At 36.0% G+C, this 21,790-nt stretch overlaps 2 protein-coding genes across 3 annotated transcripts; both read left to right on the top strand.

Moving 5' to 3' along the window:
* Nucleotides 1–15: 15 nt before the first annotated feature.
* On the top strand, nt 16–4,988 carry sowahca (sosondowah ankyrin repeat domain family Ca; the record flags this gene model as incomplete). The annotated part of the gene is made up of 2 exons (XM_081368550.1): nt 16–852; nt 2,202–4,988. The coding sequence occupies 2 exons, from the start codon at nt 16–18 to the stop codon at nt 2,991–2,993; spliced, it is 1,629 nt and encodes a 542-aa protein (XP_081224676.1). The 3' UTR covers nt 2,994–4,988.
* A 2,867-nt stretch (nt 4,989–7,855) lies between these two features.
* Nucleotides 7,856–20,576, top strand: akap17a (A kinase (PRKA) anchor protein 17A). Of its 2 annotated transcripts, XM_081367887.1 has the most exons (6): nt 7,856–8,009; nt 9,621–10,397; nt 14,990–15,138; nt 16,828–17,068; nt 18,323–19,051; nt 20,028–20,118. In XM_081367887.1, the coding sequence occupies exons 1-5, from the start codon at nt 7,983–7,985 to the stop codon at nt 19,025–19,027; spliced, it is 1,899 nt and encodes a 632-aa protein (XP_081224013.1). In that variant the 5' UTR covers nt 7,856–7,982; the 3' UTR covers nt 19,028–19,051; nt 20,028–20,118. The 2 variants fall into 2 exon arrangements, with proteins under 2 accessions (XP_081224013.1, XP_081224012.1); XM_081367886.1 differs by having other exon boundaries at nt 18,323–20,576.
* The last annotated feature ends 1,214 nt before the right edge of the window (nt 20,577–21,790 follow it).

Below are 21,790 nucleotides of genomic sequence, written 5' to 3'. Positions count from 1 at the left end.
ATAAAACATGATATAATGGCGACGGAGTGCACGCAAGAATCCGTTCTGGACTTTCTATTGGAAAACGGGGGGCGTGTGAAAAACAAGGACTTGATAGCGCATTTCAAAGTCTTCCTAAGCAGTGAAAATACGAAGCGAGCCGTGTTAAAAGAGAGATTTAAGCGTTTTGTGGACAATATCGCATACGTGAAGCAGGAAAACGGGGAGAAAGTGGTGTGTTTGAAGAAGAAGTACAGATACGCGGAGATACGGAGCGGGCGCGCGCAGGATGAGAAGCCCGATGATGTGGATGATAATGATGATGATAATGATGAAGACGTAAATAAAGGATTGAATACTTTGCATTTGGGAGAGAACGGCAATGTTAAGGCAGAAACGGGTGAAAAACATGATCTGAATATAAAATCTGAGGTGCAAGCAGGCGCTGTGACTGCGAGAGATGCTGAATGTGAGGAGGTGTGTGTGTCAGACATCGCACTGATCGAGAAAGACAGTTCTTCAGTTTCTCACTGTGATCTCTCAGAGGGATCAAATGAATATGATAGCAAATCAAGTGTTCCAGAGCTTTCCAATGCCCAGCCAACCGGACAGCCGGAATCTAGGGCAGGAGAACTGGAGTCGGAGGCTCCAGCTGGCAAAGCTTGCGTCACAGCATCATCATCATCATCATCATCATCATCATCATCACAGGTCATCGCGATTCGCCGGAGAACATCGAGGGGATCTCAGCGCAGTTTGCTGGGCTCTTCTGAGGATGGTGCACAGTCACAGGATGGACAGGTTGAGGAGGCCAGCACCCCGAAAGCCAGCCGCAAGAACTTCATAGAGCTCATGAAGAGCAGTTCTCCTCAGGTGAGACTGACTGGTGCAAATACCTGGAATATAATGCATATAATGTGTAATACAAATGCACATAATGCATATGCACGTAATATATAATGCAAATGTACATAATGAATATAATATATAATGTAAGTGCTCATAATGCACATGCTATATAATGTAAATGCATATAATGTATTATGCAAATGCACATACTGTAATACTTATAATACGAATGCACATAAAGCAGATTAATTTATAATCCAAACGCGTATACTAAATAACGTAAATGCACATAATGCATGTAATATATAATGCAAATGCACATACCTTAACGCATAACTATAATCCAAATGCACATGATGCATATTAAAATATAATGAAAATGCAAATACTGTAATCCATATAATATATAATCAAAATGCATAGGCTATAAAATGCAAATGCACATAATGCATATAATATAAAATGAAAATGCAAATACTGTAATGCATATAATATATAATCCAAATGCATGTAATATATAATGTAAATGCACATAAAGCATGGAATGTATAATCTATACCATGTATATAATCCAAATGCACATAATGCATATTAATATATAATGAAAATGCAAATACTGTAATGCATATGACATATAATACGAATGCACATAAAGCATATAATATGTAATCCAAATGCACGTACTGTATGCATAATACAAATGCTAACAATGCATATGATATATGATGCAAATGCAAATAATGCATATAATAAATGATGCAAATGCTAATAATGCATATAATAAATTATGCAAATGATAGTAATGCATATAATATATCATGCAAATGCTAATAATGCATATAATAAATGATGCAAATGCTAATAATGCATATAATAAATTATGCAAATGATAGTAATGCATATAATATATGATGCAAATGCTAATAATGCAGATAATAAATTATGCAAATGCTAATAATGCATATAATAAATTATGCAAATGCTAATAATGCATATAATAAATGATGCAAATGCTAATAATGCATATAATTTATGATGCAAATGATAGTAATGCATATAATATATGATGCAAATGCAAATAATGCATATAATAAATGATGCAAATGCTAATAATGCATATGATAAATTATGCAAATGATAGTAATGCATATAATATATGATGCAAATGCAAATAATGCATATAATAAATGATGCAAATGCTAATAATGCATATAATAAATTATGCAAATGCTAATAATGCATATAATAAATGATGCAAATGCTAATAATGCATATAATTTATGATGCAAATGCAAATAATGCATATAATAAATGATGCGAATGCACATAATGCATATAATAATATCTGATGTGAACATGTAATGCACATGCAGGTGAGACGCTCACTGGTGCACCGCAGCTCCCACGGCCACATGTCCTGCAGAAACAGTGAGTTTAGATCGTCCTCTGTGGATGAGGATTGTGCGTCGGTAACCCTAGACCCGCTGGAGCACGAGTGGATGATGTGTTCGGCAGATGGAGAATGGGACAGTCTCCAGCGGCTGCTCGTGTGTGAACCCACACTCATCTCCAAGAGGGACTTCGTGACCGGCTTCATGTGTCTGCACTGGGCGGCCAAGCAAGGGAAACTCGAGCTCTTCGCAAAGCTGGTGGATTTCGCCAAGCGAAACAACATGTGCATCAACGTAAACGCGCGGTCGAGCGCCGGTTACACACCCCTGCACCTCGCGGCCATGCACAACCACATCGAGGTGGTGAAGCTCCTGGTCGGGGCTTACGATGCTGATGTCCACGCGAGGGATTACAGCGGGAAGAAAGCGTCTCAGTACCTGAAAGACACCGTCACAGGGGACATTAAAGACATTATAGGGGACTCTACGCATTCGGATATGGAGAACGCGTCGGGATCCGGCCGATGGAAGCTTCCCAGAGTCCTTCCATCAAACCTGAACCCGCTCCGGTTGCTGAACCACCCCGAGGAGATCGCAGGAGATGCGAAACCGAGGTCTCTGTATCGGAAGTCCTCCATCGGAAGGATCCGGCTCCAGAGGAACCGCTTCAAAACGCAGATCGTCCACAGCACGTCATTCAGGGAGAACGAGGAAGGAGAGGATTCAGTCAAGAGCCCGGTCAAATCCAGGCCCGTTTCAAATCTCTTCGGCTGAGATGGAAGTGTGGAAAGTATGGTGTATAATCAACCTGATCACATAATGCACGCGTTGTGTTTAACGTGCAATTTATACGTGAAAATTAGTTTTTACGTGCATAGGATACGCAGTTTTCGCGTGCATTTGATACGCACTTTATTGCGTGTAATAGGCTTACACACACTCACCCCACACCACTAATCCCACCCAAACATATAATACATGTGTACCCCACACCACTACTAAACCTACCCATGCGTATCATATGCACGTAAAAACTCATTTTTGCATATAAATTGCACGATATACACAAGAGAGACACATTTATTGTGACCAGGTTGATATAATAGATGCATATGCAAATTATGCAAATCAGCTGCCTGATTGGTTTATGTCTGACGGCGTGATTTAGATGTTTTGGTAACACTTTACTTAAAGTCCCCTTGTGGTGAAAATCAAGTGGTGTTTTTAACATGCTTTAAGACAAAGGAAAAAACGTTTAAATGTGTCATTTTGGTGATCATAGATGAGTTTAGGGGTGTAACGATACCCAGCAAGCAATTTTCCTTTTAAAAGATGTCTAATAGCCGTCCAATCACAGCCCAGATGACTAAAACAAGGCAAAATTTGGGCTGTCAATTAAAATTTAATAGACGACTAAACCATAGCCCAAGAATAGACTAGTTTTCAATTAGATAACAAAGAAATGAAATGACTATAATCTATTCTTGCTATGGTTTAGATGTCTTTTAAACACAAAATTGCTTGCTGGGATGTTTGCTGGGAAGGGTGTCGAGTTACATTCGAGATATTTTAAGGCATGAAGACATTTTTTCAAGGAAAAAACATTTAAATATGTCATTTTGGTGATAAAAGATGAGTTTTAAGGGACACAGTTATTGACTACAGGGGGACTTTAAAGCCTTTATGTGTAAAGGTATTGATAATGTACATTATAATGCATAATATATTTTCATGAATAATTGCAACAAAAGTTAAAATGCATTATAATATTTGCGGATGTTTGCCACGTGTTGGTTTTAATGCATTATACTTTCTAAAGGTGTATTATAATGTATTACAATGCAATATAATGTGCATAATTAAAGAAGTAAAATACTTTAATAATGCATTATATATAAAGGCTTTAAGTAAAGTGTTGCTGCTTTTTAGGAAAGTAAATAATAACAAATAAGATTAAACTAAACTTTTTAATAAAAATAAGTGGATAAAATTACTGAATTGATTAACATAAAGACTGAAATAATACAAAAACAATTAAAAAAAATAGATTTAAATAAATAATACGTCTAACAGTATGGTACTATAGTGAGTAGAAAAAACACACAATCATGTAATAGAAACTATTTTCCACATTTAAAATCCTTTTTACAGTATAAATTGGGTTTTTATATATGAATATATGCAGAGCTGCCTTTTAGATTTCAGTATGTATGAGGATGAACGATTTTTAATGCAATCATCTCTTTCAGCAAAATTATGCACAACTATTTTATTTGAACGACGCTCTAATGAACATGTAAATATTGATAGATTATTTTGGGATGCACGTTGTGTCTGTGTCGCTGTTGCATATGATGGTCCTGTTGAAGGTGCCGTGCCTTTAATGACGCTCTTCCAAACGCAGGAATCGACATGTTTTGAGACTGTTATCCTGTAATCTGTGTGTTTATCTGTGTGTTTAGGCACGTTTAACAGGCTGCTTTAAGAGAAAGTCTAACTCCAGGACCAGTTCCTCTTACCCAATGCACTTTTAGCTGATCAAATGTACTAAGCTTTATGATATTAATAGACCTCCTAGAGAAAACTAATCCCAAATGTGTCTTTAAAGTGCCTTTATTGATGATCAAATGGACGTTTTAGGCACTTGTCATTTTAAAATTGCCAGAAATACATATAAGTTCCTTCCAACTCGATGTTTACATTTCCTGAAGACAATGTGAGTGTTTGTGTTGTTGAAGTTTTGATCAAATAAAATGATTCTTAAATGACACTGAGGTTATTAACCGTCTGCTGTGAATTCATTATTCAGCATCTGTTTAGATGTTTTACTGAATATGTTTAGAATGAATCATATCCAATTAGATAAGAAATAAAACAAAAATGCTTTGGTAAATCTTAAATATGAAGTGAAAGTCAAAATTCTGACATAAGTCAAAAGGATACTGACTGTAGTATGACTTGGTATGTTATATTTTTGACTTTTTATGTCAGAATTTTGTCAGAATTATGACAAAAAGTTGAAATTATGACAAGCCAATTATGATAAGTCTTTCTATGTCATTTGATTAAGTCATCATTTTGACTTTTTATGTCATAATTTAGTGCAGTATATCAGAATTATGAACCATTATTATGGTTTAGTATGTCACTTTGATATCATAATTGTGACTTTTTAAGTCAGAATTTCAACTTGGTACAGTACATATTTTCAACTTATGACTTTTTCATAATGCATGTCAAGTCAAGTGTATTTGTATAGCGCTTTTCACAATACAGATTGTATCAAAGCAGCTTCACAGTATTAAATTAAAATAATACATCAATGTTTGTTTCTAGTGGAAAACGTCCACGTTTGGTAATGCTGATCAATAGTATTGTTGATTGATTAATTAAATTAAATATCCCCAAATATCCCCAACTTAGTGTGCATGTGTCTTAGTATGTCATACTTTTGACTTTTTGTGTCATAATTATGATTTACAAAAGCATGATTTTTCAGAAATGGCCTATAGCATTACACTTCTCACAAACATACGCTACACACTTACAGTTCATATTTAATTATTTTGTAGTCAGAATTAGGTCAGAATTGTCTGATAACTGGGAAATTCACTCATTTTGGTGAGTGTTTTGTCCTTCATATCTTTAGTTGGTTTATAAACTGAGCTGAGCTTGACGTGATATAACAGATTCACGGGTGATTTGATGTAAAACAGGTACGACAGCTTTTAATGCTAACACTTGTCTGAACAAATCTCACAACACTAGTGAGAACAACCTCCGTTTTTATTTCATTTATCACAAATACATTGGGACTAAAGGAGACATGGGTACAGTATATACAAACATAAATGTGACCCTGGACCACAAAGCCAGTCACATGGGTCAATTTTTTAAAATTGAGATTTATACATCATCTGAAAGCTGAATAAATAATCTTTCCATTGATGTGTGGTTTGTTAGGATAGGACAATATCTGTCAGAGATACAACTATTGTAAATCTGGAATCTGAGGGTGCAAAAAAATCTAAACATTGAGAAAATCTCCTTTAAAGTTGTTCATTTATGTTGGCGATTGTGCTGCATTCACTCACAAAAATAAATGTTATATATTTTTACGGTAGGAAATTTACAAAATATCTTCATGGAACATGATCTTTACTTAAAATCCTAATGATTTTTGGCATAAAAGAAAAATCGATAATTTTGACCCATACAATGTATAGTTGGCTATTGCCACAGATATACCCGTGCGACTCGAGATCCAGGGTCACACATGAACTATTATATTGTTTCAGTGCACAACCTAAAGGTTAATAAAATTCATAAAATTAGTGTTAGGTTTTTGCAATAGAAGAACAGATTTGGGTTCTCCAAAGAACCTTTCAGTGATCAAGAACCATTTTTGTCTTCATATAAAGAACATTTTAGATTCCATGGATATTAAAGGTTCTTCATGGAACCATCAATGCCAGTAAGAACTTCATACTCTATTTGAAAGCTGATGTGATTACAGGATGAAAGCCTCAAATATCACATCATCATCAGTCATGTGACACACGGGTCATGTGCAGAATTAACAAACACAGATTAAACTTCTTGATCAGAAATGAACACAAAAACACCTAATAATTGTCAAATGTCAAGTCAATGCTATACAATTAATTTTTAATCAAATTCTTGAATCCATACTTTTTTTTCCACATTTTCCAGAGCCACACAAACGGGATCACGCGACTCCTGGATCCGGCGTTGTTAATACTGTAGAGATTAGCAGAAGATTAACATGTTTCTCGAGATGAAGGTGTGTGACGTGTGCAAACTTTCAGAGTTTAGTCTCATTTAACATCAGGCCTCGTGAACTTCTACTTTACATTATTAGTCATAAATGAGACTAGAGGACTTTTCTGTCCACTAAAACAAGGGTTTTCAATATTTTAGATGCCAAATATGATCTTGATCTTGAAAAATCTTTTTATAAACATCCAACTTACACTGAAAAAATAATATTATAAATCTAAAATTTGTTTCCATTAAGTTGCATCATTATATATTTTTTTCTACTCACCATAGTATTATTATTAGCTGTTATTTGTTTATTTATTTAATCTAGTTAATACATTTATTATTTATTTTAATTTAATTTAATCTATTTAATATATATATATATATAACCATAGTATTATTATTAGCTATTATTTTTTTAATCTAATTTAATCTATTTAATGTAACTAATATTTAATTTATCAATCACATTTTTTTAATAAAAAAAAAAATGAATGAAAACCCTGCCTTAAGAAAAATGTAAGAAAGGAAATGTTTCTAAAAGTCATTCTAGGTTTAAAGGATAGATTATAATTGCTTATTTGTGTCTCTTTAATAATTTTGTGTAAAGAGGTTACATAATTTCTCTATTATTTTAAACATAAATAATATATATTTATATATTTTTTATAATCATCTCCTATTTTATATTGAATCATGTTTTATTTTATTATTATTATATATATTTTGAATTTTTTTTATCACACCACATCATGATCTAAGAGTAGCTTTATTATCTCACATTCACAGATATGTCTTGAGAACTTTAATTCAGATCCAACTTTATTTTGATGAATTGCAGGTTGAGCTGCAGGGCAAACCGTCGCCACGCGGGGGCAGCAGAGCTCCTCTCCGACTTCCGGCTCTGAGTGACGTATGCGGAAGCTGTGAACATCATGTCCGTTTGTTTCAACTGTGAGCGGACTGCTGTTGTTATTTATGCTTCAGTCCGAACAATTCAGAAAGGTTAGTAAACATTTACGTGTCTAAATATGATTCCCGTCATCTGTGCCCATGAGTGTCACTCTCACCCGTGTAACCGGTCAATGATTCCGATATCAATAACTCATCAATAATCTACACATCAGCATCATCTCTCGCACTAAGATCTCTATATTATTACATAATGTCCAATCAGCGATTAATTAAAATAAGTGACTCTCTGTAGGGTTTAATGTAGTGATGTTATTAGTTATATACACCGTGTTTTACACCAATAAAACATAGTGACAACAACAATTATTATGGTGGTAAAATCATCATAAACTCTGAATCGCTGAGCTTGTTAATGTTCAGTTCACACACTAGTCTTGTTGTAATATTAATAACTAGTACAGACTGAAATATCATCCAGTGTTAGTCCATGATCATCAGTATCAGCTGGAAGGATAATAAACTCTGTTAAAATGTTTTGTGAATTTTGTCTATTTAATGGTGTTTTATTATATATGTGCATGAGATGTTCTGTCATAAAACCACAGACATGTAAACCCTCCAATATTCAGATCTGTGTTATTTTAGTATTACTATATTATTGTTGTATGTATTAATATTTTGAATTAGTTTTTATTAATATATTTTCCATCTTAGTTTTAGTTCTTTTGTGTTTTTGTCTATTTTTTAAGATCTGGTTTATTTATATTAATTTTAGTTGCGTTATTTTCCGTTTTAGTGATTTTAGTATTTTTACGTAAACTAAACTATCTGTAATATTGGCTGATTTTTTAAAAAAAAATTCACTTATTTACTTTATTTCAGTTAACTTTCTTTTTTAGTTAGAGAAGTTATTTTTAGTTTTAGCGAAAGCAAAAATTAGAAATGTTTCCTAGTCAACTAACAGAAATATTTCTTCTATGGAAGTTGCTTATTTCATTTGTGTATTTTAATCATTTTAGTTTAAGTTAATCAAAGCTGATTCACCAATTGTTGAAATTGTACACTTGACCAGATATTTACTCAATTCACAAAACAATCTGAAAGCGTTCTGTTCATGCAGTGACGTTCATTTGGTGGTCGATTTTAGATGCAAAGAGCCTCTTCTGTTGAGGTTATGTAGAGTTATTGACTGGTAATCCCATCTATGACTTACTTTTACTAGTAGTATCTTATTAAAGTCCCCCTGTAGTCAATAAATCATCTTTGATCACCAAAATTACATATTTAAATGTTGTTTCCTTGAAAAATATCCTTAAAATATCTTGAATGTAACTCGACACCCTCGCCTCATTTAGTATGCGTGGTTCTATGAATATGCAAATGAACCCATTGAACACATTGATCTGATTGGTTACAAGGTAGTTTGTGACGTCAGAAACACCAGCGATTTCAAAGCGTGTTTTTGAGACTGTCTTTGGTTCACTGCAGTTTTAAGGAGGAAATACTCAGCAATGCTGTCGACTTATGAACTTACACATGCTTTGTCTGAAAGCGTATTAAAAACACCACATAAACAACATTAAAAGCTGGATTTTAAACATCTTTAAACTTTAAACATTTCTATAATATTTTAATTTTAAAGTGAACTACTCCTTTAAGTGAAGATTGCCACACTGAAGACTGTCTCTTTTCTCTCTGAAGTGTTCATCTGAAGCGTCCATGATGACGTCTATAGTGAACGACACCGCCGAGGCCGTGGATCTGTGTCCGGAGTTCAACCTCTACCTGAAGCCCATCGCCAAGATGACCATCAGCGTGGCTCTCCCTCACCTCAAGATGCCGGGAAAGTCCATCTCCAACTGGGAAGTGATGGAGAGGCTGAAGTCTATGGCTCATCCGGACCAGTTTTCCTCGCTCCGAATCTCCAAGAGCACCATGGACTTCATTCGCTTTGAAGGCGAAGTGGAGAACAGGAGCGTTGTGAAGCGAATCCTGACCAAACTCGAGGGAAAGAGCATCAAACTAAGCGGATTCACGGATGTCCTGAAGGTGCGCACGGCCGAGAACAAAACCGATTTCCCGACACGCCACGATTGGGATTCGTTTTTCCGGGACGCCAAGGACATGAACGAGACTGTGCCGGGAGAACGTCCCGATACCGTTCATCTCGAAGGGCTTCCTTGTAAATGGTTCGCCCAGAAGGACGGTTCTCCCGATAAGCCTTCGGAAGCGACGCTTACAACCGTTTTCGAGCGGTTCGGGAAGATTCGGAACGTCGACATTCCCATGCTGGATCCCTACCGGGAAGAGATGACCGGGAAGAACTTCAACACGTTCTCGTTCGGGGGACACTTGAACTTTGAGGGGTACGTGCAGTATCTGGATCACACGGGGTTCGTGAAAGCCATGGACTCTCTGAGAGGGATGAAGCTGATGCTGAAGGGGGATGATGGGAAAGCCGTGGCCTGCAGTATTAAGGTGAGTTTGATTCTCTTCTAGATCCCATTCTTTCGTCGAGATCCTGCTCTATGTCTTGTTTTCTACTTAAAGGGATATTTCACCACTGGAAAGATGAATGTGTATTTAAATTGGGTCATTTATGTAGTAGAAATGTGAAATTTGGTGCCTTCTAGACTGAGAAATGCCAGAAAATGTATTTTTGGCTCATGTGGATGAAAGACTACAACTCCCAGAATGCACTTGCTCCGCTGAGGCCACTCCCAAGCCACGCCTACCGGTTACAGAGGGCAGTATCGGGAGAAATTATACGACTAGGCTACTAGAGACTCGAAACTGAAAAGACGGCGTTTTATTGTGAGATCCCCCTATGGGCGGGTTGAAGACATGCGGAACAGCTCCTCCTACTGGCTGGAGTCTCTCGCCTCCGGACAAAAAAGCCTCTGATGACGATAAATGACGATTTTTGCATCATCTGAGTTTTTTTTACAGACGCACAATACAGAAATCTCTCGTCTCAGGGGGACACAGGGCTCCAGACTAACTTTTCCACTGGTTGCACTGGTGCTACCAACTTTCTCAGTTGGTCGCACCAGCATATGATTTGGTCGCACCTTTTTTTTTTTGTGCTACATGCCATTAGATTTATCAATGCATGCTGATGAATAGCGGTCTTAATCTGCACTGTTGTAAAAAGAGTTTTGCACTGATGTAAAAAGACTCACAGTGACACAAGACCTCATGTTAGCAAAATGTTTTAATCTTTTAACTATCAAATCAAAATTCCTCTGTCGAGCGATTACTCTCATCTAACCGCTGACAAGACGTAGGAAGGGGCTCGGTGTTTCGTGAGTTTTAATAGACTCAATCTTAAATAGCGTAGACCCCGTAACAAATTTAGAATGACCTGCAATGGATGGGCCACACTGTTTAAAGTACAGACAATGCATGGCATTAGCCTCGTATCGCAACCACGGGTACTGTCTAAGCCATTGCTGCTGGAAGTAGTGCCTTCTCTTTTTCCTTTGCTCACTCGGTTCCTCCCTGTCCGCACCTGTGCTCTCGTCATCAGTTGTGTCTGTGTGCTGGCTCGTTGGCTCGTCCTTTCCACCAGCATCCTCGACCTCCACACTTTGTTTTCTAAAGTATTCCGCAATTGACCTTTTCATTTTTATGACTTAATTCCTGAATTCCTAATTGGCGTGTTTCACCATCAGTGTGCAATGCGCGCGACATGTACGTTCGTTAATAAATAAACTGCAAGTGTCTTGCGGAAGAACTTTCTAGCCGGAGCTATTTCTCTCTGTTAATGTCTATGGCGAGTCACGCAGGCACTGGGCAACTCCGCAGCCGAGCCGACCCCGGGATACAATAGTCAGAATACAAACACGTATTATAGGCGTACCGTAGGGATTCAGGATAAGTCAAAAACACGGTTTGGAAAATGGATTCATGATGTACTCGTTCATTTTGAACACAAGTTTCGGGCTGCAGCAGCTGCTGATACAACAGCGTTCTGTTGCGCATTCGTGAGTAGCACATGACCATGCACTCGCACAAATGCGACCACATAAAATTTTAACTCGCACATTCTCAAAAAATGGTCGCAGTCTGGAAAGGGAGGGAAGCACGTCATTCCAAAATACTACCGGGTTTCTACTGATACAAAGCTTAATGCTAATCGGTGAAGTATCCCTTTAAAAAAGTTATAGGTTTTCTACTTCTATGGCAACACTTGTAATAAATAATCATGGAAAATTACGAAAATATCACTGGATCGCAATCATAATGTGCACAAACACAAGATATTTGATATCCAAAACTCTGGGTATATATATACATATACACACACTGCCGTTCAAAAGTTTTGGATCAGTACGATTTTTAATGCTTTTAAAAGAAGTCTCTTCTGCTCACAAAGGCTGCATTTATTTGATTAAAAACAGTAATATTGTTAAATATTATGACAATTTAAATATATTTTAAAGTGTAATTTATTCCTGTGATCAAAGCTGAATTTTCAGCATCATTACTCCAGTCTTCAGTGTCACATGATCCTTCAGAAATCACTCTAATATGATGATCTGATGATCAAGAAACATTTATGATTTAGTCATATTGTTGTGTTTTTTTGTTTTCATTTATTTATTTTAAATGTCTATATAGTATTTAATGTTTGTTTATTTAGTTTGTTATTTAGTACTTTAAACGAAAATGAGAAAGAAACTTGCTGTTAAATTTTAATTAAATTTTAATTTCAGTCAACATTTATTTTAATGAAAATGTTTTTAGTTTTAGTTAATTAGTAAACTTAAACTAAACGAAAATTAGAATGAAACTTGCTGTTTTTTTAATATTTTATTTTAATTTCAGTCATCATTTATTTTAATGAAAATGTTTGTAGTTTTAGTTAACGATAATAACTCTGGTCTGCGAACGCAAAGCACAGAAGAAAAGCTCATAGAAATGTTTGGTTTATCAGCTCGACTCGAACACTCGAGCGGATCATGGTTTTTAATGAGTCGTGCGGCTCTTCGGGCGTATAATGTGAAGCGCTAGTAAAAGAGGCTTGTGTTAATGAGCGTGTTGAGCAGAATAACACCGGCACTGTGACGGCCTTTAATTAAATGAAAGCCACGGCTGGACTGTATTATGATTTCAAGGATTATTCAGCAGAGCAAAGACACCCGAGCCGACGGAAAGTTGAATTAACTGAGCGCTGTTCATTAAAGCATGTTCGTTTGGTGAAACTCTGAAGTTAAAGTGTGTAAGTGTCACAAAACCTGACAAGAACTCAGTTAATCCTTAAACTATTTAACATTAAACAAAAAAACATGCATTATATTTTACATAATGAAAAATAAGTCTATTTTCAGGACCATTACCTTTTTATTTAATGCAATAAACATTTTATTTTTAAGCAAAATATTATAGTATATACTTTACAATAAGGTTCATTAGTTAACATTAGTTAACATGAACTAATAATGAAGTGCACGTATACAGCATTTATTAATCTTTGTTAATGTTAATTTCAACATTTATTAATACTTTATTAAAATCTTGTTAACATTTAATGCACTGTGAACTAACATGAACAAACAATGAACAGCTTTATTTTTATTAACTAACGTTAAAAAAGATTAACAAATACAGTTGCAAATAGTTTGTATATAGTATATATATAGTTTGTTGAACTTATTTAAATATATATACAGGGCTTGACATTAACTTTTTGAGGCACTTGTCCTTCGGACAAGTAAATTTATGTTTTACTTGTCCATGCACAAAAGTCACTTGTCCGGGTAAAGATATATAATTTTATCATTTGTGTGCAGTGTATCACCAGAGGAAGTGGTGACTCTTGTAGGTATCCTCAGAATTTGCAAGCTAGCTAGACAAGCTGAAGCTAGCTAGACTTACTGTATATTATATCTAAAATAATTTTGTAGACATAGAGATACACCGATTTCAATTTTCTTGGCCGATTCCGGTTTTTCATTGAGTTTGACCTGCCGATTCCGATTTTTTTTTCTAACCACTTTACAGCACACACATATATTTATTTTTGATCATTTCTTTAACCCTTTCACGCGTAAGTTTAAAATATTCTAACTGACCCCCCCCCCCCCACCCCCCCAGAGTGAGTTTTTTCAAGGCGAACGTTGCCTTTAATGTTTCCATGGCGACGCGTCACGCGACACCGCAGCCACAATAATACTGTATGACAGATGTGTCGCTTTTATTTCGCTTTTCCTTTATTCAAAATATTCACAAACTTGCTTACCATGTCATCAATCAGCCTATCTGATATTCCGATTCTCAAATACGTGTGAGTGAGTGTGTTTGGTTGTTTAAAAACCTTTATAAATAATCTTGATCATGAGATGGGCGCCACAATGTTGTCCTGTCAGTCGGATTTACAGCACGTGAATTCATCAGTTTCTCCCGAAATAAATGCAAGAAAGTGGCCGGTGAACTGAGAAGAATAGAGTAAACTTTATAGTTACTTCCACTATGTTTGTCTGATATGAATAACACACGTCGGCAAATTATATTTGAATAGATTGTTATTGCTGCTTCCATAGACATCAGTGTGTATTTTACAAACTCAAAATGTATTGTTTTACTCGTGCTTATGTGTATTTAAATATCTGAAACCTAAAATAAACATTATGAGGTTAAAAACACTGCTTAGTTGTGATATATGACAGCGCTGAACGCGTCCGACTCTGGCTCAGCGCCAGTACGCGCGAAAGCACAGTTTGAATCTGGCAGTGATGCGACGTCTCAAATCGGTAAAATTAAATCTGTAAAATTATAAACGTAATGAGTGGCACATAACGTTAAGTAACATGGCATTTTATTTTGTTTGAAATTTAACTTGTCCAGTGGGACAACTAATTTTCTCTTCCACTTGTCCTACAAACAAATCCACTTGTCCCGGACAAGCGGACAAGCCTTAATGTCGAGCCCTGATATATATATATATATTTATATATTCACTTGAAAAGGTTTTTAGACTGATGGAATCATTTGTTCATTCATACAGCAGTAAATATAAAGCTTAAGATGTTTATTATAAGCATAAACCTGAACATGCATCTTCTCAGGTGACCTTTGACACGACGAAACACCTGAGTGATTCCTCACTGAGGAAACGACAGCAGGAGCGACTGAAGCTCCAGGAGCTCGAGAAACAGCGAGAGGAGCAGAAACGCAGAGAGAAGGAGGAAGAGGAGCGGCGGAAGGAGGAAGAGAGGTATGACCTTTAGCTTTTAGGTATTTACTTTATCACCTAACTCTATTTTACTTTATCACCTAACTATTTTACTTCATCACCTAACTCTATTATACTTCATCACCTAACTCTATTTTACTTCATAACCTAACTCTATTATACTTTATCATCTAACTCTATTTTACTTTATCACCTAACTCTATTTTACTTAATCACCTAACTCTAATTTACTTAATCACCTAACTCTATTTTACTTCATAACCTAACTCTATTATACTTTATCACCTAACCCTATTTCACTTCATCACCTAACTCTATTTTACTTCATAACCTAACTCTATTATACTTTATCACCTAACTCTATTTTACTTCATAACCTAACTCTATTATACTTTATCACCTAACTCTATTTTACTTCATAACCTAACTCTATTATACTTTATCACCTTACTCTATTTTACTTAATCACCTAACCCTAACCCTTACTTAATCACCTAACTCTATTTTACTTCATAACCTAACTCTATTATACTTTATCACCTAACTCTATTTCACTTTATCACCTAAATCTATTTTACTTTATCACCTATTTTACTTCATCACCTAACTCTATTATACTTCATCACCTAACTCTATTTTACTTCATAACCTAACTCTATTATACTTCATCACCTAACTCTATTTTACTTCATAACCTAACTCTATTATACTTTATCACCTAACTCTATTTCACTTTATCACCTAACTCTATTTCACTTTATCACCTAACTCTATTTTACTTTATCACCTAACTCTATTTTACTTCATAACCTAACTCTATTATACTTCATCACCTAACTCTATTTTACTTCATAACCTAACTCTATTATACTTTATCATCTAACTCTATTTTACTTTATCACCTAACTCTATTTTACTTAATCACCTAACTCTATTTTACTTAATCACCTAACTCTATTTTACTTCATAACCTAACTCTATTATACTTTATCACCTAACCCTATTTCACTTTATCACCTAACTCTATTATACTTTATCACCTAACTCTATTTTACTTAATCACCTAACCCTTACTTAATCACCTAACTCTATTTTACTTCATAACCTAACTCTATTATACTTCATCACCTAACTCTATTATACTTCATAACCTAACTCTATTTTACTTTATCACCTAACTCTATTTTACTTAATCACCTAACTCTATTTTACTTCATAACCTAACTCTATTTTACTTCATAACCTAACTCTATTATACTTTATCATCTAACTCTATTTCACTTTATCATCTAACTCTATTTCACTTCATCACCTAACTCTATTTTACTTTATCACCTAACTATTTTACTTCATCACCTAACTCTATTATACTTCATCACCTAACTCTATTTTACTTCATAACCTAACTCTATTATACTTTATCATCTAACTCTATTTTACTTCATCACCTAATTCTATTTTACTTCATAACCTAACTCTATTATACTTTATCATCTAACTCTATTTTACTTTATCATCTAACTCTATTTTACTTAATCACCTAACTCTATTTTACTTCATAACCTAACTCTATTATACTTTATCATCTAACTCTATTTTACTTTATCACCTAACTATATTTTTCTTAATCACCTAACTCCATTTCACCCTATCACCTAACTCTATTACGCAAGAATCTCCATTAATCAGTAAGTGTGGATGGTGTTTCAGGAAACAGCGTGAGCAGGAGGAGCAGGAGAAGGAGAGAAAGAGGGAGGAGAAACTGCGTAAACGAGAGCAGAAGATCAAGGACAAAGAGGAGAAGAAGAACCAGAAGAAGATGAAGAAGCAGCAGGAGGAAGAACAGAAGAAGCTCCACCAGAAGATCGTGATGGAGGAGAGGAAACTCTTGCTGGCTCAGAGGAACCTGGAGTCCATCCGGCTCATCGCTGAGTTACTGAGCCGAGCAAAGGTGCGTCACATGACCTCGGGCAACACCCCATCCATGGCTTTCATTGGCTACGTTTACATGCAGACAAATAATCCGTTAGTAATGGGATTGACGGCTCACTCAGAAAAGCCTTTAAGTAAACACTTTAATCGATCCGATTAAGCTCGATCCGAATGAAATTTCGATCGGATTGAGAGCAGTGGTTTATTCCTTTTCCAATCCGATCAAGAGAACATGCAAACACTTGATCGGATTGAAAACCGAAACTGAAAGCACTGCTCATGTGCAATGACGTAGAAGTAGCGTAATGACGTATGACGCGCTGAACAAGCTGTTCTTCCTGATGAATAAAGTGTCGTATAAATGAGTGTCCCGTCATTCTATAATCCTCCTTTCAATGTGAAGTGGAGCCGGACAACGTCCCACCAGTCCTGGTTTCAGACTCTCATCCACAGACGACAGGTTTGGGGCATTTGTTCTGCATGATAAATATTAGCAGCGACACAACGGTTCATATGCTCATTGTCTCCAAATTATGTTTGGAATGGATAAATATTAAAGGATTAGTTCACTTTCAAAATAAAAATATCCTGATAATTTACTCTCCCCCATGTCATCCTAGATGTCCATGTCTTTCTTTCTTCAGTCGAAAAGAAACTAAGGTTTTTGAGGATTTTTCTCCATATAATGGACTTCAATGGCAACCAACGGTTTGCACCTTCAAAGTCTCGACACGATCCCAGCCGAGAAATAAGAGTCTTATCTAGCGAAACGATCGGTAATTTTCTAATAAATTAATAAAAATTATATACTTTTTAACCACAAATGACTGTCTTGTACCATCTCTGAGATGCGCCACGCACCACCTCACAGCACTAAAATGTCCTTTTTCTTGAACTTTAGAATTTTTTGTTAAAAGTGTATGTGTCATGATTTCAGTGTAGTCATGCTTTTTGATTTGATTTAATTAATCATTTAAAAGGACTCCAGAACAATTTAAATGGACAAAAAAAAAAAAAAAAAAAATTGGACAAAAAAAAACATTTCATAGGGCCCTAAAAATGTTATATTTCTTAAACTTTTAATAGCATGCTGTTAAATTGTATAAGTTTCATGATTTTAATTAAATAGACCTTCTTTTATGATTACTAAAATTTAATGAAAATAATTTTTTATTAAAAATTATAAAGGAAAAAACAGAATTTGGAACATAATCAAGCTTATTTCATAAAATCGGTTTGATTGAAGTTTGTGTGTGTGTGTGTGTGTTCTCAGAGCCTGAAGCAGCAGCAGCTGGAGCAGCAGAAGGTGGAGCAGGAGCGTCTCCATCAGCTGGAGGAGAGCAGGCGACAGCAGGAGGAGGAGCTGAGGCGCGTCGAGGCCGAGAAGAAGCGAGCGCTCGAGCTCCAGAGGAAAGAGCGTGAGCTGCGGGACCGGCTGCTGGGAAACCTGCTGAAGAAGAGCACCAACGCCGACGAGAACGAGATCGAGAGCGCTCCCGTCATCGACCTGGACCTGCAGATCTGCCACGCGCAGGTGAACGGTGACGACATCAAGCCGGACAACCAGGACAGCAAACCAAAGAAACCAGAGAGTGTGGAGGAGCGAGCAGACGGAGAGAGACGTGAGCGGAGGAATCCCGCGCGCCGTCACGGGAGGCGGAGTCAGAGTCGCGGGAGGCGGAGTCACAGCAGTGGGAAGCGGAGTCAGAGTCGTGGGAGGCGGAGTCATAGCAACGGGACTCGGAGTCAGAGCCGAGGCAGGCGGAGTCAGAGTCACGGGAGGCGGAGTCACAGTCCCGGGAAACGGAGTCACAGTCGTAACGGGCGGAAGAGCCGAACCACGCGACACCGGCGCCACCGGGCGAGGAAGGACAGTCACGGGCCGAGCAGCAGCAAGAGTCGCAGCAGCAACAGCAGGAGTCGCTCGTCCAGTCGAGGACGCCGTCGACACTCGCATCACCGATCCAGACGATACTGAGAGGAGATAAACCTGCTGTGTGAGGTGAAACACGTCCTGGACATTATTCAACACACAAATAGAAGGGAAAATAAGAAATTGTCTTTTGCATAAAGTAAAATGAGGCCTGCTTTTTAGGATCAGTTAGATTTTATTTTTAATTTTCTCAACAAATTATATTTTTCATAACAAATATGAAGCCTGTTTTAAGATAATTAAGATTTATTTTTTTAATTTTCTTTCTCCTAGCAAATTGCATTTTCCATAATAAAAATTAGTTTTAGGATTTTTTTTCCTTCTTCTTCATAAAATACATGTAGTGTGTTCATCAATTTTTTATATATATATATATTTTTTTTTTTTCATTTTTTTTTTTCCCCAGCAAATTATATTTTTCAGAATGAAAATTATGGCTGTTTTAGGATTGTATTTTTATTTTTCTCATAATTTTTTTTTTTCCATAAAAGCCTAAAAAGGTTTTATTAAATAAAACCTTATCATTAAGGTTTTATTTAATTTTTCATTATTTTCCCCTAACAAATTATATTTTTCATAATGAACATTATGCCTGTTTTAGGATTGTATTTTTTATTTTTATTTTTCCCAGAATTAGTTTTTTGAAGCATGAAGCCCATTTAGGATCATCGAGATTCAATTTAAAATATTTATTATTATTTTTCCCCTAACAAGTTATATTTTTCTTAATGAAAATTATGCCTGTTTTAGGATTGTATTTCTTCACCCTCATAAAATTATTTTCTCATAAAAATTATGAAGCCTGTTTTAGGATCATTCAAATTTCTAAAAAAAAAAAAAAAGATTTCACAGCAAGTTATATTTTTCGTAAAGAAAATAAGTTTTTGGACCAATAATATTATAACTGATATACTTTATATACATTTTTATTTCAAAATAATGTCACCATGCAAAACAATCCCTAAATATTGTCTCTTATTAAAGGCCTCATTTTCTTTAAGCAGAAAATGAATTTCCTCTTTTTTCTCTTTCTCTTGATTTGGAGGTGAATGATGACCTGGACGTGTTCTTGACCGGTTTGTAAGAGTCACTGCTTGAATTAAACGCTACAGTATCATGACAGGTGTCTTGAACTTATCTGACTGTATTTTTCCCATTAGTATCACGTTTTCTTTTTTAAGTTTGCCTTACAAAGACTGAAGCTTTGATTGTTGTAGTCTGTGCCACAGATGTTCTCTTGGAGTGTTTGGTTCAGCGTTATTAAACTCCATAGACTACAATCCTTGGTTTACGACTTGAATTTTACTTTTTTGAAAGTGTTTATTTATCTGTTCATTTCAAGCATCTCAATGCAGTTTTGTATAGGACTCTCAATCTTATGTAGAAGTTGGATTTATAGTGTTTTTTTAATGGGGAATCCATTTTTGTTTTCCTCGGCACAAGCACAGTACTTGATTTAGGCTGAAAAACACACAGGTAAAGTGGTTACGAAGACTGTTTTATGGCAGAAGCGCCACTGAAGGACATGTTTGTCAATCGTTTTAACTCCAGTTACCTTCCCGGCAGGTCTCAATAAAGCAGTGCTTTGGATTATAGCAAGTATCTTGATTCATTTTACATTGTTAAACTAAACATCACCGCATGCAAAACTGGCTTTCAATAAAACTTGGCTGCTTATGCAGTAGAAATGTGAAAACTTTTTTGAAATCGCTGCTAGAGAAAACAAGGCTGTTGTCTTTTGTCAAATTGGTATTATAACTTCAACACCCATAATGCACTGGGCTTGCCGTCCAAGGCCACTCCCATCAGTCTGCTATGGATGTGCTTTAAGTCCCCTTGAAATCAAAATTGAGTTTTTTTGGCTTTTAGTATGAATATGTTAGCCTTACTGTTATCTACAAGCTAGTGTTCTCCAAAACAATGACACAATTCACATTTAGAAGATATAAGTGTTCAAAACTTAGTCTCTCACTTCACCAATATGGATACATGATTTTATATGACATCATTCTGCATTTCAGCTTCTCATCAGGTTTCCTGTCCAATCAAATGCTCTCTAGAATATGAAGCTCCGCCCCCTACACTAAATAGACACTGAAGCTGCGGCTGAAATCAGTCACTTATTCATACTACTATTTTCTACATGCTGAAGGCACATAGTGCACTATATAGACCTTATGTAGCCCCGCCCCTTTTCAGCGCTGCGCTGCGCTCGTTGTCTTTTGACTTCCGGTCTGTATTTTCACAGCGATCTTGCGTGTTTATTAATGAACGGCTTGTTTTCAAACTGACATTTGTTAAGACATCTGCTTTAAACATTACAGTCCTTATGATAACTCTCGTTAACTTTACATTAAGTAAATCCACTTCAAAAGCTAATTACTCCTGGACAGCAGCGCCATAGAAATATACAGATCGACCGCAAAAACGGAAGTTCAAAGACAATATTCTAAAGATGGCGGCACCCTCGTTTCTCTGGCGCATAAGCTCTATAGAGGATAGGGAATGATTCAGACAGTGTAAATATGTTTTCCATCGGGGCGAATGAAATCTGGTTTATAAACTGAAGCTGTGATATAAACTAAACTCTATTGGCTATTTTTTAAAAGGGGAGGAGCTTCTTCATATGCCCCGCCCTCTCTTCCTCTTTCAGTGGAAATTACATCAACACACTGAATAATGCTGTGTGTTTCAAGGCACTTCAGTGGGACTTTAACAGTCAAATACCGCCTTGCTTTAGTAGGAAATACTTCTTAGAAATTTTTTTGTCATAATGGTGTCGACCAGTATTGTTCCCATAGACCGTAC

Source organism: Scardinius erythrophthalmus (genome assembly GCF_964197995.2).
Source record: "Scardinius erythrophthalmus genome assembly, chromosome: 6".
NCBI lineage: Eukaryota > Metazoa > Chordata > Actinopteri > Cypriniformes > Leuciscidae > Scardinius > Scardinius erythrophthalmus.
The sequence above is the reverse complement of the archived record's forward strand: the minus strand, read 5'-3'. Positions and strand labels throughout refer to the sequence as shown.

Excerpts from the sequence above, each read along its gene's own strand:
- akap17a (XM_081367886.1), top strand. The coding sequence starts at position 7,983 with ATGCTTCAGTCCGAACAATTCAGAAAG. Across the intron at positions 8,010-9,620 it reads AGTCCGAACAATTCAGAAAG|TGTTCATCTGAAGCGTCCAT; the intron begins GTTAGTAAACAT and ends TTCTCTCTGAAG. Across the intron at positions 15,139-16,827 it reads CGGCGGAAGGAGGAAGAGAG|GAAACAGCGTGAGCAGGAGG; the intron begins GTATGACCTTTA and ends ATGGTGTTTCAG.